The sequence below is a fragment of the Aulonocara stuartgranti genome, assembly GCF_965226115.1.
Source record: "Aulonocara stuartgranti genome assembly, chromosome: 6".
NCBI classification, from domain to species: domain Eukaryota; kingdom Metazoa; phylum Chordata; class Actinopteri; order Cichliformes; family Cichlidae; genus Aulonocara; species Aulonocara stuartgranti.
This window is the reverse complement of record NC_138944.1, coordinates 11,578,134-11,595,056: the sequence shown is the minus strand read 5'-3', so window position 1 is coordinate 11,595,056 and position 16,923 is coordinate 11,578,134. Positions and strand designations below refer to the sequence as shown.

Sequence of the window (16,923 nt, the reverse complement as noted above, 5' to 3'; positions counted from 1 at the left end):
GCCCATATTTTAATAATATGTATGCATTAAGTGCATAGTAATTACATAAATTGCAAAAAAAGTGCAATAAACTACAAAAAAAATTTGAAAATCGCTTTTGTTTTGTTTACATATATTTCTACTTGGAGAAATTTAAGAGGCTTATCCCTCAAAACTTTAAATACCACAAAGTTGCAAAAAATAGTTTCCCACCACAGGAAATTTATTTTGAGTGTCTTCATAGTTTTATTTTGGAGATACAGCAATTTTTATATACTGCAGGAAAAACAAAAAACAATCCTATGATGCAAATTTGCAAAGAAAACAGCATGTGCATCATTTCACTGTGGGAAGTGTTACGAACAGCTGATAGGAACGGCAAAGCGTGTTTCTGGAATATTATGTTTTTGTTCCTGCAAGCGCTTTTTATGCAGTTTTTGCAAAGCTATATGTGGAACCAAACCGTGACCGAGGACAAGCTGATGGCATCAGATGTAAGTACAACTCCTCCGGTTTCATATGCAAAACAAATTATTGCGCTAGCTTACACGGTTCAGGTTCTACAGGGATTTAAAAATAGTTACGCAAAACGGAGCTTGCTGCTCTGACTGGCTTTAAAGGGTTAACAATGACTTTAAAAAAATAATATAAAATAGTGTGCAACACCACTGAAGTTTGTTTTTTTTAAACTCTCTTTTCAACCAACGGCAGTCACTCTCCAAATAACTTCTGCTTAGCTTTCCGAGCTTCCCTCGGGTCCTCTTAATCAGCGTCTCCAACCTTTTTTGCGCCACGGACCGGTTTATGCCCGACAATATTTTCACGGACCGGCCTTTAAGGTGTCGCGGATAAATGAGGGAGGGGCTAATAATCGGCTCAGTCATTTTTAATGATCGTTGAAAGCCCAGATCGTAATCGTGATTAAAATTCGATTAATTGAGCAGCCCTAGCCTATACAAATATTTGTGAAACAATGGGTGGTTCTAGAGCACTCAGTGCATTCAGGTTTACTACAGTAACTGTTGTAACAAGCCAGTGTGTGACATTTCTTCCTTCCTAGATATTCCACAGTGAGCTGTATGTGGTATTAATGCAAAGTGGAAGCGTTGAGGAACCACAGCAACTCAGCCATGAAGTGGTAGACCACGTAACCTTAAAGAACAGAGTGACTGAATGTCGGGGTGCATAGTGCATTAAAATGACCAACACTCTGCTGACTTAATAAAGCCAAACTTTCAAACTGCCTCTGGCATTAACTTCAGCACAAAAACTGTATGCCAGGAGCTTCATGGCATGACTGAGCAGCTCGTATGTGCATACATATATATATATATATATATATATATATATATATATATATATATATATATATATATATATATTCCTTGTGCATTTGTTTTTAAAAAAATATTTTAAATGGCTCCCAAATAGGAAGTATTTTCACTTAACAGCTAAGAAATAAATTTTTCAATTTGTCACCTTGAATACAAAGGACACAAAGGGAAAAGTAAAAGGAAACATTACAGCTTAATAAAATCCTTTTATGCAGACTGATAATAATTTATTATAAAAGGAAGCTCCTCAGCATAAAAAACTCCGGTTTAGGACAGCAGGTGGCAGTATTAAGCTGGAAAGTCACCCAACCAGAAAATCTGGTTCTTTGTTTTCTTTACATGAAAAGTGGAAAATAACCATTCATCCATTCTCTTCAGCTGGCGCCTATCACAGCTGTTATAGGGTAAGAGGTGGAGTGGACGGGCTGCCAGTCTATCGCAGGGCTAACACATAGAGAAAGACAACCATCCACACTCACACCTAAGGGAAATGTATTACCATCAATTAACCTAACGCCACTAATTGTCTTTGGATTGTGGGAGGAAGCCAGAGGACTTGGAGAGAACCCACACAAAGATGGGGAGAACATGCAAACGCCACACAGAAAGGCACCGACCAGATGGTGGAGACTTCTTGCTGTGAGGTAACACTGCTAACCACCACAACACCGTCAACATAATAAATTCCTAATAGCTTCACTGCTGCTGTAATGAAACCATAGTATGTCATCTAGAACAACACGATATCAGCAGGCCTTTTCACAAGCCTTGAAGCTTAACCGGTCACATGTGCCTCTGGACAGTTTTTTGTTTTTGTAAGTTATAGTATTTAAAGCAACACACATGCTTTATTGTTCTCAGGTTTTTATTTTCCCCATGTAGCACATGTTAAAGAGATAGTAAAACGACATTATACACTGATGAAATATTTGGTCTTAAAAAAACAAACAAAAAAAGTGATGAGCTCTCCTTATTACCACAAATCTTTAAGTAACTAATATACAGAGAAAGTGTTTCAAAAATGATCCAATTTACTATATTCACCTTTAAATAACATATTTATATTTATGTACACATTTTTTTTGAAATAATAAAAAAAATGATAGTATTCTTCATATAAGAAATGCACCATAGTCTATATTGAGATATATTAGTGTATCTAATGAGTCATCATTTGTAGGAAAATGTATTCACTAAGGCCACTTAGTACAATTCTTCAAAAATATCTAACGGTAAACTGTATTGGACACCACACAACAGAGCAAATGAAGGTGCACCTTCGTATGTCGGCACAGACGTTTTCTAAATTTGGAAATTAAGCGTGTTAAAGAAAAGAATGAACTTAAGCCATATGTTCACAACATCTTTAACCAGAAAGGAGCCGTTATACTTTTAAAGGCACTTACATTTAGGACCTTGCTAAAATAGGCCTTGTCTTTGGCAGATAGAAACTTTAAACGCTTGAAAATGGAAATCTGGATCAAGACTTAAATAGGGGTCTCCGGAGTAGACCTTTTAAAGCCTGAAAATATAAACCTAACTGTAGGGATGATTATCCTTTACTTGTAGCATGATTGGCAAATGCCCTCTGGAGAGAACAGAATAACAGAACATTTTATTTTGTAACTTTGACAAAGTGTAAGCATCACTGAGTTGACGGGATCCCTGCCATCTGTACTGATGGTCTGATCCTCTTGGCAGCATTTTCCTCCACGGAGAAAGTGTAGTTATACTGGGGAAAAAAAATAATCAAAAAACAATGTGGCAATATTCTCAATTTATATACCCAATAAAAAGTATCAGATGAGAACTTACCTCATTTTCAATGTCTTGGAGAGATTTTATGGGAATATTCAAATCCGAGTTCTAAGACAAAAATAGTCAAAGAGAATTGGGATGACAAAGGAAAGTCAGCGGTATTTGGCATTGGAATCCATCCCTTGAATACTGAAAACTTGTAACATACCGTCTCATTTGCCTGGGTTTCAAATTTTGGGTGGAGGCTGAAAGGAACTCCATCTAGAGCTGCAGAGAATAAGAGTATGCCTAGGTGAGTGGGTCTCTGCGGTGAGAAGCGTAAATAAGAAGCCCTTTGTGTGACGAGAGACCCGTGGTACCTGTAATTCCATGGATGCTTCCATCAGCAGGTTTGTCTAACTCATCCTTTGTTTGAAGAGTGTGGCGTCTGTGACTAAGTCTGCTGGGTGGCAATTGAGGAGGAGGAGGGTTGCTGCAGAAATAAATAAGATAAACAAATAAGATGTCGACCACAAGAGTAAAACGCCTCCAAGATAATACACTTTGCTGTAATAATGTCACATCGCTATAATTTTTAACTATATACACTTCTAATAAGAGACATGTGACATTTTGATAATAACATCTCCATTTTAAATATACATAGGCATTGTACCTAGGTCTGAGGGGTAGAGGAGGAGACTGCTGCTCTAAGGAAAGTTGGCGGATGTCCAGGCTGACACTGCGGGGCTTGGCTTGAGGCGTGGGTTTAGAAAAGTAACCTTTTCTGTACCACAGCACATAGCCGTGGATGTCTCTGAAGAAAAAGTGCATGTAATGACAAATTATATGCAACATAATATTCATAAAAGTTCATGAAAATGCTTTGATAAAACAGGCCCAAGACAAAAGTCCATGTATCTGAATGTACCCCACAAATGTGTAATGCTGCAACATCATTTTGCTTTTGGCTGTCAGCTTGATATCCAACACAGCTGTTTCCACACTGCCCACTGGGACGATGCGTACGCACACACGTTTTTTCTTGGAAACTGTGGCCTCTGGACAAACAATCACACGGTAGGTCAGAAGTGAATGAATATGATGCATTCTGCTAAATAAGTATGAATGTGTGTGTGTGCTCACTTGGCTCAAGATGTTCAGTTATAAAGCAGTAACCATGAGGAAGTGAGTCCTTATCAGAAATAATCCGGATGTCAGACACTACCATACCACCTGCTGAGTCCTGCATTTATGGAAAATTTAGAAAAATAAATGATGTATTGTGGTAATATAAAGGTAATACATGTATAAGTTCGCATTTTTTGTTCACCTTGCTATAACAGAGGTAATATCCAGACTTCATCCCAAAGGTGCGTGTAAAATTTGCTGATGCTCCATCTTCTGTGAGGCTGATCTGCAGAAAAAGGGAGATGCAGTGAGACAGCTGTGGCATCACAAACACATTTGATTTATTCCAAAATAAGCAAGTAGCATGAAAATTTGAGTCAGCTTGAGTCAGTCAGTTTAAAAGTTGGGATTTTGGATTCAACAGAAAAGAATCATTGCACATTTGTTTAACTGTTCTCCTTCAGAGTTGATATTTGGCATGCGGACTGAAGCAGATGAGGATCGAACTACCACCTTCCGATTAGTCGGTGACCTGCTCTGTCTCCTAAACTACAGCCACCCCAGATAGGATGTGTCACCAAAAAGCTTGTGGTTGTCACAGTGACTTGTAATTTATACTTAACACGCTGACTTGTTTTGTTGCAGCGACCGTCTGGTTACCCAGAAGTTGAGTGTGCAACACCTTTGCACAGGTCACCTGGTGGAGGCAACCTGTTTCAGTACAATTGTGATCAGACTGGGACTAAATGCAATCAGACAGATTAGCGAAGGTTTGGAAGTAAATCCCATCTAATTTGTAACAATCAATCTGAGTCAAGTCTGTGCAACTCAGCACAACTGCAATGTGTCTCTTTAGAACAGGGGACTCAACTCAACTGGCTTGTATTTTGGTTATATTCCTATAGAAAAACAAGGGCAGTGAGCATCTGCAGCAACCACATCACTATTTCAGGAGGAATTTCTGTTTAAAATCAAAAAGATTCTGGCTGGACTCTAAACGCAAGTAGTTCAAGTGAATTTCTGTGTATATCAACAGCAACGGATTTGTAATCCTAGCTGATTCACCACGAATAATTGTTGAATGCAATCAATGGATTGCATGTATTGCTGGAGCTTATCAATTTCCCACCAACTGCTAGCAATTTCCAGCAACTACTTGCACCCAATAAGGGGATGCAAATTTTTCCCAAGAGACTGGAGGTCACCAAGCAGTTGCTAACTAGTCTCTAGGTGATTGCGACCCTAGAACAAGGACAAGAGATTTTATTGTAATTCTCCTGCAAACTTTGTGGTTGGAGTTAAGTAAAATGAAATATCTATAATCTATCTCTGTTCTTACAAGGGTGAAATCTTTGGGGCAAGTGCCAGAGTTGGAGGCCCAGGCCACAGCGGTCACTGGCCGGACATTCCCACGTTCCATCAAAGACATCTGAGGAAGACCCAAACAAAAGTTTTAATAAATATGGAAGGTAAACAAGGTACAAATGCTTTACTGGTTGGTCTTAACATAAATGATGTCTTCTTATTGCCCAAGGATGTTTTTGGATTGTCATTCTAATACAAACTTTCTCAAAGCTTATCTGTTTTTTTCAATTTCAATGCGTGTACAATAACATGTTCCCTCGGAGACTGAGGCATTGTCACACCCAAATCGTTTAGTTCATGTGACTCCTAAATGGGAACTCAATTAGGTCGAAATTACCTTTAGATGAACTCTTACACTGAATAGTGTCATTCTCTGCCCTAATATATATGGATGACAGCCTGAATAGGATCGTTCCCTATTCAGGCTGTCGTCCATATATATTAGGGCAGAGAATGACACTATTCAGTGTAAGAGTTCATCTTAAACAGCAGCAGAAGTATTTAATCCACTTGCATCACTTTTAATATAGATTTTAATTTCTTTGTTTTTTTTAAGCATTTACTCGACTTTTGGCTACATGAAAAGCATAAGCACATTTCTACTGGTAAAGACTTTTTACTGCGTGGCAAATTGTTCAAACAAGCACATTTGACTGAACAAAACCGACTAGCACATTGGAACAACAACAAAGTCACAATGTAACAGAAAGACAAACAAGCATATAAAGCTCAGATTTTAAATGAAGATGAAAAAAAATCTCAGCAATTCATGATTTCACCATTGATTTTTTTTGTAATAACTTCTATTTACTCGATCAAACTTCCTGACATAGTGCTTGCTATTGTTATAACTTGAGCTCTATTATGGTAAGCGGCTGAGGAAATCGACACCAGCCAGATGAAGGTATCTTAAAACAGCTGCTAAACTTCCCTATCCACAATTTTAAACACACGTCATCACACTTCTGCCTTTCGTAACACGTGTTTATTGTTACATTTATTAATAACAACACCTGAAATTATTAAATTAAAGACAAGTACCGTGTAACATCCCTGTCAAGACTAGCTTATGTGGCATTAGCGATTGTTCCGATGACAAAACTTCACCGCTTCTTTGTTAAATAAGCCAAATATTCACCGCTTCGTGAGCTCATTCGTGTAATTATAAAAATACACACTTACTCTGTATATGTATTAACTTTTGGCTCTCCGAGGTGAAAGAAAAACTTCTTAGTATCAACGGAAATTTTCCTGGACGTCCTCGTAGGAGCAGGAAGTACTCTGACTCCGTCCCGACTCCAACTCCCGTCATCCTCCGAGGCATGACGTCAGCTTTATAAAACAAACTCCCTTCTGAACGCTAGATGGCAGCAGTTACGTGAGAATACGGCTCAGATTTTCAAAGCTTCCATTGAACTTGCTGCTTCAAAAAAGTGTTAGAATTAACAATAGAAAAAACACATTGCCTCATTTATTAATCTCTCTGCCTAACAGAACATAGATGTTTATTTTTTGTGCTACAATCCACTATCTCTGCACAAGCAAGAATTAATAAATCAATGAATGAAGGAAAACACTGCATGCGGGTGACATTTTCCTTCACATACAGTCTACAGAATACTTCCTAACGTTGCACTATTCTATCCTTTCTTATTTGTTGTAAATGAAATTATTCAACAATTTAATGAAAGGAAAACACATGTCTGCCCTTTTTAGATGCTTTTAGTAGCGAATAAGAAGCTAAAACTGTGAATAATAATGAAATGAAAATATAAATATAATGAAACTACCAGACAGTCCTCGTAATCCTAATGTGTGTGTTTGTGTCGGTTTGTGTGTGTGTATGAAAACCAGAAAAAAGACCCTTGATTGCAAGCATCAACCAGAGGGGCTTAGGTCCCTGTTGGCATGGCAACATGCAGAATGGATGGCAGTATGCGTGTGTGTTTGTGTGCGTGCATGCAAGAGCGGGGGTGGGTTGAGCAGGTGGACTGTGGACGAGGAAGGAAGTCAGTGCTTATCCAGTGCACTTAGCTTTATTGGTTGATTGGCCAGTTAATTAGTAGGTAATTAATGAGAAGGAGCCAGCTGTAATCTGCTGAGAGTAAAACAAGGGGTAGATGAGGTAAACTGCATGTCTGTGTGTGTCCCATGGACACATTTGCATATCCGCTTGCAGGGGGTGCATGCAGTCACCTGCGTGAGAGTTCATAAATAAATATGAAAATGATGGACTGAGTATGAGCGTCACTCTGTCGCTTACTCTCGAGGGATTCAATCGTCTTTTCAGCAGTTCAGCCTGAAATGCATGAAGTCTCTGTCACATTTATTTCAGTGTTAAACACACACTCACAACCAAAACACTGGAAGGTGTGTGAGAGCCCACTGTGGCCCCTGATGTAAAGAGTAATGTTGTAGACTATATATATATATATATATATATATATATATATATATATATATAGACAAAGACGTGCGGTTTCAATAATACATAATACATCTCCGTTTTGAGATGTTGTGAGAATACAACAATAATTTAGTGTTAGTGCCACCTGTGTTACAGTAAAACTATGATCCCACAATAAAAACCCTACAAAACCAGCTGATACTAGCCATGGGGGTATCATCGTCTTAACCACCACCAGCCAACATGGTCTCCACAGCGAAATGACGACTTCTTCGTGGTTTCAAATCAAAGAGCAGCACTCCCCGGAGCCCGCCGACATACTTACTGATGCAGAGCTGCGTAAAGGCAGCCACAGAGAACAAGCAGAGAACAAGTCCGGAAGATGGTCAGTGTCACAGTGTCAGAGTTCAAATTAAAACTTGGAAGACTTGAAGTTTTGCAGGACTAACTTCTTGTACACCCCCCTTCTGTGTGGGTTTACTGCATTTACACTTTTTAAATTTATTTTAATTGTAATTTAATGTAAATGAGTTTATTACTACTACTGCAACTACTACTACTACTACTACTACTACTACTGCTACTACTACTAATAATAATGTGATCCCCATGGGGAAAATACATTTCTCTCTGCATTTGACCCATTCACTCAGTAAAGCAATGGGCAGCACTAAGCAGGCACACCGGGGAGCAGTGTGTAGGGACGGTACCTTGCTCAGGGGTACCTCGTAGCCGTTCAGTGGATTCGAACCTTCCGATCGTGGGGCCACCACTCTACCTACTGAGCTATCCCTGTCCCCTTTTGCCTAGTGCTTCGCCTGAGCCTCTCGGTTCTTCACAAAGAACACTGCAGCATTTTCCAACAGCGACATATACAAATGAAAAATGTCTCTATGAGTGCTATTGATGGTAACATAAGACAGCGACGACCTGCCCCGGGGTACAGACTCCAAACATCTGCAAACGCTGTTTGTGGTGAAATTATGATTCTAATGCTTCCAGTTAAGCCGATAAACAGAAGTAATAAAAGCCAGCAGTCCATGCCAAGACGACCAAATTCACTGTGATTAAAAACAGTTACAAGCGGAAATCATCTTTTCTGAATGAGCATGTTTACTGACCCTGTCGGTTTGCGCTTTTAATGAACGAGTAGGCATTTGGGGATAAAAGGAGAGCAGGCGAAGACGACGGCATGAGAAAGGCTCTCAGGTTAAGAGATAGCCAGCTTTAACGTAATACACACAACTGTTTCACACAGTGGGAAAGTCATTTGGCGTATCTGTTTTGTTTTCTGTAGTATATCATTGGCGTTTGAAAAAGAGACTGAGTATTCCAAAGCAGCAACGAGTTGGCGAGTTTGGCATTTGTTGTCATTTTGTTGCCAAGACCGCTCTCCATGTAAACAGCCTGCTTTCTTTCTCTTTGAGATTTTTCACCCTCCAGAATCTGTGCTGCTCATTAAAATAACAGAAAAAAAAATATTTAGTGAGCTGTGCCCTCTCTTGCCAAAGAAAAAGAGCTTTTGGTCCCCGGCTATTATTTTCTCATATTAGTAAATAGCGAGTATCCTTGCTGCTGAGGCCACACCGCTCTTACCTTTCCGTTTTTGTGGGAAATCTTTCAGTTTGCTGTGAGCGTGGAAAGTTGAAGAAAGAACTTTGTTTGTAGTTACCCTGCTCCCATCTTTCCCTCCACACTGGTGCCACATTGGAGGTATGGAGAACAGAGCCCACCAGATATTGTGTCATATTGGTTTAACTGGAGAGGAAGTGGATAAGCCACACAATAATAGGAAATGCCATAACAATTGCCAACCGCTGCAGGACATCGGCGACATCCTCCAGCAGATCATCACAGATGAGATGATGAGGCCCAGGCCAGGTAATAACAGAGGTACAACGTGAGAATTAGATTTGAGACACTGGATTGGAGGGATTCGGTATCCCTCCGAGTTGAATGGTGGTTCCACTTCTCACTCATCACACACTGAAACTACCAATCCCCAATACTGCTGAATCCTTTTGCACCTCAGAATATCTCCATCTTTATCCCATAGCCCAGACCAACAGGATCCATCATCTCACTATAAATACAAAGCTGAGTTTGTAAGTCACCTGTGATTCATTGACCAACATGGCAGTAATGCTAAATAATGACTAAATAAACCAGAGAAAAAATGAGAAAGGATTTGATCTGAGTAAGGAGTTCTTGATCTGAATTTTTTTATTTATTATATGAGTGTATTCACAGTGTATCTGCTGTAATTTACTTATAAGACTGCCGGAACCCCTTCAACACACAGTGCCATTCATGAATCTTTAGAATACTGGACTTCGGCAGCAATCCATTCGTTCTTCCACCATCTGAAACAAGACATTTTAGCTCCTCTCCTTTTATTGGCTTCCAAAGACTTAGCATTTTCTAGCAAAAAAATAAATGGTAAATGGTAAATGGCCTGCATTTGTATAGCGCTTTTCTAGTCCATAGGACCCCAAAGCGCTTTACACTACATTCAGTCATTCACCCATTCACACACACATTCACACACTGGCGATGGCAAGCTACGTTGTAGCCACAGCTGCCCTGGGGCGCACTGACAGAGGCGAGGCTGCCGAAATAAAAACCAGAAATACTCTGGTTTTGTCTTCTGGGTGCTTGATTTACTGTAAATTTACTGAAAAATGATCAGTATTGTTACTGTTTCTGTCACACGGCTGCAATTAGTCATAGCAAAAACTTTGCATCGGGCAGGTGACCGTGCAAAGTATGTCTGCGTTCTCACCTCTGATGGTTTATCAACAGAAGACTCCAGGGTCAAAGTTCATTTGTGGAAAATTGCTTTATCTGTTAGATAAGAGCATTTTTTTATGACTAATAATAACAAAGAATTGTTTTTTAATGCAGACTCTTTTGTCTTTCTGCTACATTCTATGATTTTCCATGAAAGGAAACATGCTTTAAAGTGCCACAGAATGAAGCCTGCCCTCTTCAGCGTCCTGTGAGACCAAAGAAAATACAGGTAAGATGCATATGTAGCTTTCTTTCTATATTTATCAACCAGTAAAGACACATTGCATGCTAATACAAGACTTCTGCTCTCATCAAATTCATTATTGTGGTTAATTTTAGGCTTAAAGTTGACTTTTTATTACATTTGAATGACTCTTAGTCAGTCAGTGTGTAAGGATAAGGGATTTAAACAAGACTGCAAATAAACTGTATCCCTTTTGAAGATTTAATTTGCTATTCATATCTTAGGTAGTGACTCACATGACATGACAGATGACACGTCTGTGGCAGAGAGCGAGAGAGATTGGAGACACATAAGCAGGATGTACACTAGTTTGTCTACATTTTCTCCCGTCCTCATGAAACTTGTCATTAATGCATCTCTCTTTCTTCCTCTCCTGCTCTTGTGCTCAGTGTGTCATACTCTATCCCCAACAGTTTGCCATGGTATTTTTCCAAAACTCATTCTCTGCTGGCTTTCTTGATGATTTTTGATGATGCTCTCCTCCAAATGCTCAGATGGTGAAAAGGCTAGAAGTGCTACTGCAGGAGGAGCGTCATAACAACAGACGCTTTTAACTGAGAAATACATGGGAGCAACAGGATCATCAAATCTGTTATTATTGACATAAGGAATCTGCGCCAGGGGTTGAGATGATGCATATTTAACTAGGCAGGAAAGATTCGTAATTTAATATCAGTCGGCAACTTTTTCCTTATTGAAAAAAAACACCCCCAAAAAGTACAAACTGCACCGTACTCCTTGGTATTACCTCAGTTAGCTTGGAAACAGGAAGCTTAAGGGTGGCAGCAAGAAGGATTCAGAGTTTCCAAGTTAAGTAGTTGTCTCACCTGCTTATTTTCAAACTAAGAGAGCCCAGATTCACAAAATCGGACATGAGGGGAAAATGAGGGCTGGAAAAGATGACATAAAGAAAGGCGCGTGCGCGTGTGTGTAACAAAAATAGTTTGGTAGAATTTGGAAACCAGCATAGAAGTGATCATATGCTTTCCAATCAGCTCATCTTAAGATAAGAAAATACTTTATTTATGTTGACATAGCAAGGTAATTAATTAAGAAAATGTCTTTTATTTTCTCAAAAACACAGGATACTTCTTTTTACTATAGTTTTCCTGAGAGGTGCTAAGCTCACAACCTTCTGTATGACCAAGTCAGTATAAACTGCACTAAGTTGTTTGAGATTTTGGAAAATACTGGCTTTTTGTTAAATACAAATAACGATGCACTCTTATGCCTCACCAGTAAATTTTAGGGATACACCTTTCAATGTGGTAAAACAATACTAACAATAATGACGTTTAAGTGTTGCGATGAATAACTGTCCTTTTGGACCTTGTTAATCAAATGAACCAGCATGAATTCTTCTGTTAATCTTCTGTTATTTATCTGTTATTTTATGCTCTTTTTTACAGAGGTAGTTTAAATGAATGTGAACAACACAAACTGAAAGTGAGACTTATAAAATATGAGAGGAAAATAGCGGGGCTGAGTTCAGAACTAGCAGCAGGATTGTTGGAACAAAAAAGATCTTTTGGGGGCCGTCAAAAAAAAGTGCACTTTGAAATGTGCTGTTAAATATTCATACTCCAGCTAGGATGCTTGCCTGTGTGCAGCTGTGGCTGTTAATGATATCCAACCAATTATATTGTATGAATTCTTAATCTTATTTCTTTGGATCATATTATTAATATGTGCCAGAATCCACAACTACACACAGCAAATTATGTAAAGTATCATCAGGGAGCATCACAGAGGGCGATAAATGAGCAGTGCAGGCACAGAGAAAAACTGGGGGTTTGGGATACTCTGATCTTTACTGTTTGTGATCTACTGGCTTTGGAGAAGCTCACACACACACATACATGGAAACACTTCGGGTGGGCTACATTAGAAATGTGTTAAATATCGCGTTTCTGGATTACATGTGATGTAGTTGTCAGTGTGGCACATCGGTCTGCTAATTGCTATCTACTTATACTTTAATTATGCAATACTGAACATCTTAAAAATACTGTTGTATGAGACCAGTGTAGTACTAGTGCTCTACAGTAATATGGTTCACTGGTGTGCCTTATAAAGTGATCACAGCGTTGGTGTACTGCAGTGCGTTTCTCTAATTCCTGCAGAGGTTAAGCTGGATGTGAAGATACGAAGGCTGTCATAGCACTTGTTAGACACTATGAATGGGAGATGCTACCTGAAACTGCCTTGTAATTGCCGTCTGATTTGCATAACTGTGCACATTAACAACCTCTGAAATGAGCTTTAATTTTTTTCACTGAGTGTTTTGATGCTCCTTAAGAGTTGGTGTTAATTAATTAACAGCATGTGGGTGAAGATGAGTGTGTGTGTGTGTCTCTTGCATTTTCTTTTCCTTGGACTTGATAAGGAAAGATGCCATTGCTACCATAGCAACAGACACTAAGGTCTTTACCTTACAATACTAAGTGCCTTGAGGCAACTATTGTTGTGATTTGGCACTATATAAATCAAACTGAATTGAAACTATGCTTGCTCATAGGCGATTGATCGTTGGGGTCATCAGTTTAAAACTGTAGGGTCTTTGTACAAAGTAAAGACTGCTGAGAACTGGTGTTGCATTAATGGAATTAAATTGAACCATTAAAGTGTTCTGCTGATGCAGCGTTGCTGGTTTGTGCTGGTTAAATTTTTTTTCTGCAACATTTAAATGCATTGCTTCACTATCATTACCACCTTAAAGCCATGCGGCTTAGAGGAGACTGACTAGTCAAATCAGAATATTAAGATTAATCTTAAAAAGTTTGAATGTCTTTGGGGTTGATTGTACTGTTCATGCTGTTTTCTAAATCTACACAGCGGAGGTTGAAATTCTGATGGCAGTATCACACAAGCAGGATAGGGAGTGATTCTCCCATTTTTTTTTGTCAGCTCCTTTTGAGCTTTTGTATCTACCTTCTATTTGCCACTGATTAAAAGATGCTCCAAATTTTGAACATATTAAGATCTTATCAGTTCAAGTAGTTTTTAAATTCAGTACAAACTATTCAAAAATGTGTCAGAAAATGAAAAAATGAAGTTTATGTGAAGAGTGGAGATGCTTGACATGCTGCATGTCTTGAACTTGATTGATTTATTTCGAATCTATTGTGGCCATCACAGTTTATATTCTGCTCTATAGCCCTGAGTATCCAAGGTGTCCAACAAGAAGACCCTCCAAATGCTCAGATAATGTGACTGGACAATATGCTGTTAGCAGAGGGGGTTGCTGGTCCAGAGAAGGGTGGAGCCTCTGCAGCAGTGGTGGCCGCAGCAGCCGGAGGAACGCCTGATGATGGGAGCTTAGAACATGTGGACTACAAAGAGAAACTCTCTCAAATTCGAGAGATTTATCATGCGGAACTGGAAAAATATGAACAGGTGTGTTGTTAAGAGACTTTAGGGTGAACAGACAAGGGTGTCGACTACATCACTGAGGTGTGTTAGAATTCTTGTCTTTGGCCCTCTTGGTCACATTCACGCCTGAACTCTTTGCCTTCATCCCAATCAGGCTTGCAATGAATTCACCAGCCATGTGATCAACTTGCTGAGGGAGCAGTCCCGCACGCGACCCATCTCATCCAAAGAGATTGAGCGAATGGTTTCAATCATCCACCGTAAGTTCAGGGCTATCCAGACGCAGTTAAAGCAGAGCACGTGTGAAGCTGTCATGATCCTACGTTCCAGGTTCCTGGATGCAAGGTTGGTTTTCATATTTATTTCCTTGCCTCATCTTTAAGTTTAGTCTTCAAGTGTCTGCCGGCATTTTTAAAATTAAATAGTGTTTTATATATGTATTGCCATCAGATGGAAACGCAGGAATTTCAGCAAACAGGCAACAGAGATTTTGAATGAATGTTTTTATTCCCATCTGGCCAACCCTTACCCTAATGAGGAAGTCAAGGAGGAGCTGGCCAAGAAGTGCAGCATCACTGTTGCTCAGGTTAAAAAAGACCAGATATAGCACTTGGTTTAATCTAAAGAAGCCAGCTGACTTGCTCCCTTTTCTTATCTTAATTCTTTCAGATAGCCAACTGGCTTGGAAACAAGAGGATTCGGTATAAGAAAAATATTGCAAAGTTCCAGGAGGACGCTAGCCTTTATGCTATGAAGACAGCGACAAGTGTGTCTTCGCTTTCCAGCCAAGCCAACTCTCCAGCTACACCAAACTCAGGTATACACCCTCAAGCTTGCCTTTCTCTAAATGAAAATGTGGAAACCCTCAGAAGATGGCCAGATGAGAAAAATAAAAATATTTATCACACTTTCAAAGAAGAGCCACCAGGTGTCTGTTTTTTTTTTTTTTTTTGATTATGGAAATGTGTGTGCAAATCTTTTCTTCATGCATGTGTGGAAAACGTTTTCTTCAAGTGTCCCCCGATGTGCCAACAGGAGGATACCCAGCAATATGTACCCCACCTGATGGGAGGCTTTGAGGAGTCACTGGAGGTGCTGTTCTTCATCCTCTCTGTCTCCATGTGAGTAGTTAGTCTAACACATTGCTGTTCTAGCCTCATCTACTAGATGTAGAGTATGAAACAAGGTCAAAGAACAACCACTTGCTTTCTGCAGAGACTTCTATTTGTGTCCCAGGTGCTATAGCCACATTTTACCCATACTGCACTGCGAGTTTGAACCCATTTTAGGGGGTGCTCAAGAAGCCCCAGATTTCACTTTAACATGCCTGAAAATAACTGCAGTAGCCTAAAATGAACAATAATCGTGTATTTTAATTTTGTTTGTCATTTTATTTTAATGTTATATTCTAGAGTCTTTTGGAGACGGTACAGGTTAGAACAAAAACAGGTTTAAATGTCTTGTGATCGTAACATACTAATTTTATGTGGCACACACACACATAAGCACTGGATTCTTCAATAGTGAAGCTTGTCATGAATAAATAAGACTTGTGCTGCTCACATAGACACTGGAAAAATCAGGGTGGCAATCAGTCTGATTTTTCCAGTGTAAATAATGCCACATGACTGAATGTCATTCGTTGTTATTAATCTTAGACAATGCAATCAGCCATCCAACTAATTAGGCTGCTTTTGAAAGAAACATTGTGACAGATACAGTTAAATTGACTTCTCCAGAGTTATAGAGGGCTGAAGACTTTGGCCAGAAGCATTATTCACTTCCTTAACAAGTATTTTGTGACATAAAAGTCAAGTAATTTATTAACTATTCTTCTTTTATTAATGCATAACCTGGGAGCTGAGCCCCCCCCCCCAAAAGGTTTGATGTTAAAATCGTTCTTGCCGTGTCAGCTCCTGAATATTAACATTAGATTACAGATCAAGACTAAAAAGTCGTCATCATTGTAAAAATCGTAGCTCAAACTGAAATATCATTTTGTTACAAATGAATTCCGTATTTACTTTGTATAAAAATGGCTGTAATTTCCAAACAGTCAATGCAGTATATTTGTGAAACCCTGCAAAAAAAGCTGAAGTCTGCACTTCTCTGGCATCTTGTGTGTCATCGACCAAAAACGTACTTATAAATTTCACTAAAAGTGAAGCGTCAGCTGTAAACTAATAGTGGTTAAAGTCATGGCTATGGCTTTTTGTTGTATCAGAATCAGATTTATTGACCGAACACTTAAACACACATAAGCAGGATTTTTAGATCATCTGTTTGAATGAATGATAGGCTTACGTCACTTATTTCGCAGAGTGGCGTCTGCTGTCTGTCCCTTTGTTGTTTACAAGAATCTTTACTCCTTCTACAGTATCGATTAGAATTTCATCATAGGTATTTTAGCTTGATGGTGTGTGATGGACTGTGAACCTGACCAGGTACTACGTACTACTACTACTATCCCTTCCCCACTAGGCCAGCGTCAAGTGGCGTCACAAACGAACACGGACAGATCTTCCCCCAAACTTTTCTTTTATTTGGATTTGTGGTGCTTTTGT

The 16,923-nt window shown here is 39.2% G+C and overlaps 2 protein-coding genes across 3 annotated transcripts; one reads left to right on the top strand and one right to left on the bottom strand.

Annotated features, from left to right (window-relative positions):
• Nucleotides 1–2,166: 2,166 nt before the first annotated feature.
• mvb12a (multivesicular body subunit 12A) lies at nt 2,167–6,848 on the bottom strand. 2 transcript variants are annotated; one of them, XM_082536028.1, is made up of 10 exons: nt 6,729–6,848; nt 5,521–5,610; nt 4,384–4,467; nt 4,197–4,296; nt 3,982–4,111; nt 3,727–3,867; nt 3,431–3,543; nt 3,280–3,338; nt 3,129–3,179; nt 2,167–3,045 (listed from the first exon to the last, which is right to left on the bottom strand). In XM_082536028.1, the coding sequence occupies exons 2-10, from the start codon at nt 5,608–5,610 to the stop codon at nt 2,959–2,961; spliced, it is 855 nt and encodes a 284-aa protein (XP_082392154.1). In that variant the 5' UTR covers nt 6,729–6,848; the 3' UTR covers nt 2,167–2,958. The 2 variants fall into 2 exon arrangements, with proteins under 2 accessions (XP_082392154.1, XP_082392155.1); XM_082536029.1 differs by lacking the exon at nt 5,521–5,610.
• LOC309708215 (pre-B-cell leukemia transcription factor 1-like) lies at nt 5,997–15,480 on the top strand. The gene is made up of 6 exons (XM_082536030.1): nt 5,997–6,450; nt 14,145–14,383; nt 14,514–14,704; nt 14,810–14,945; nt 15,029–15,176; nt 15,395–15,480. The coding sequence occupies exons 2-6, from the start codon at nt 14,210–14,212 to the stop codon at nt 15,436–15,438; spliced, it is 693 nt and encodes a 230-aa protein (XP_082392156.1). The 5' UTR covers nt 5,997–6,450; nt 14,145–14,209; the 3' UTR covers nt 15,439–15,480.
• Nucleotides 15,481–16,923: the final 1,443 nt, after the last annotated feature.

Coding starts and splice junctions, on each gene's coding strand:
- mvb12a (XM_082536028.1), bottom strand. CDS start 5,610: ATGTCTTTGATGGAACGTGGGAATGTCCGGCCAGTGACCGCTGTGGCC. Junction 4,112..4,196: donor AACTGAACATCTTGAGCCAA/GTGAGCACACAC, acceptor TTGTTTGTCCAG/AGGCCACAGTTTCCAAGAAA. Junction 3,868..3,981: donor CAGCATTACACATTTGTGGG/GTACATTCAGAT, acceptor CTTTTTCTTCAG/AGACATCCACGGCTATGTGC.
- LOC309708215 (XM_082536030.1), top strand. CDS start 14,210: ATGCTGTTAGCAGAGGGGGTTGCTGGTCCAGAGAAGGGTGGAGCCTCT. Junction 14,946..15,028: donor GCAGCATCACTGTTGCTCAG/GTTAAAAAAGAC, acceptor TAATTCTTTCAG/ATAGCCAACTGGCTTGGAAA. Junction 15,177..15,394: donor TCCAGCTACACCAAACTCAG/GTATACACCCTC, acceptor ATGTGCCAACAG/GAGGATACCCAGCAATATGT.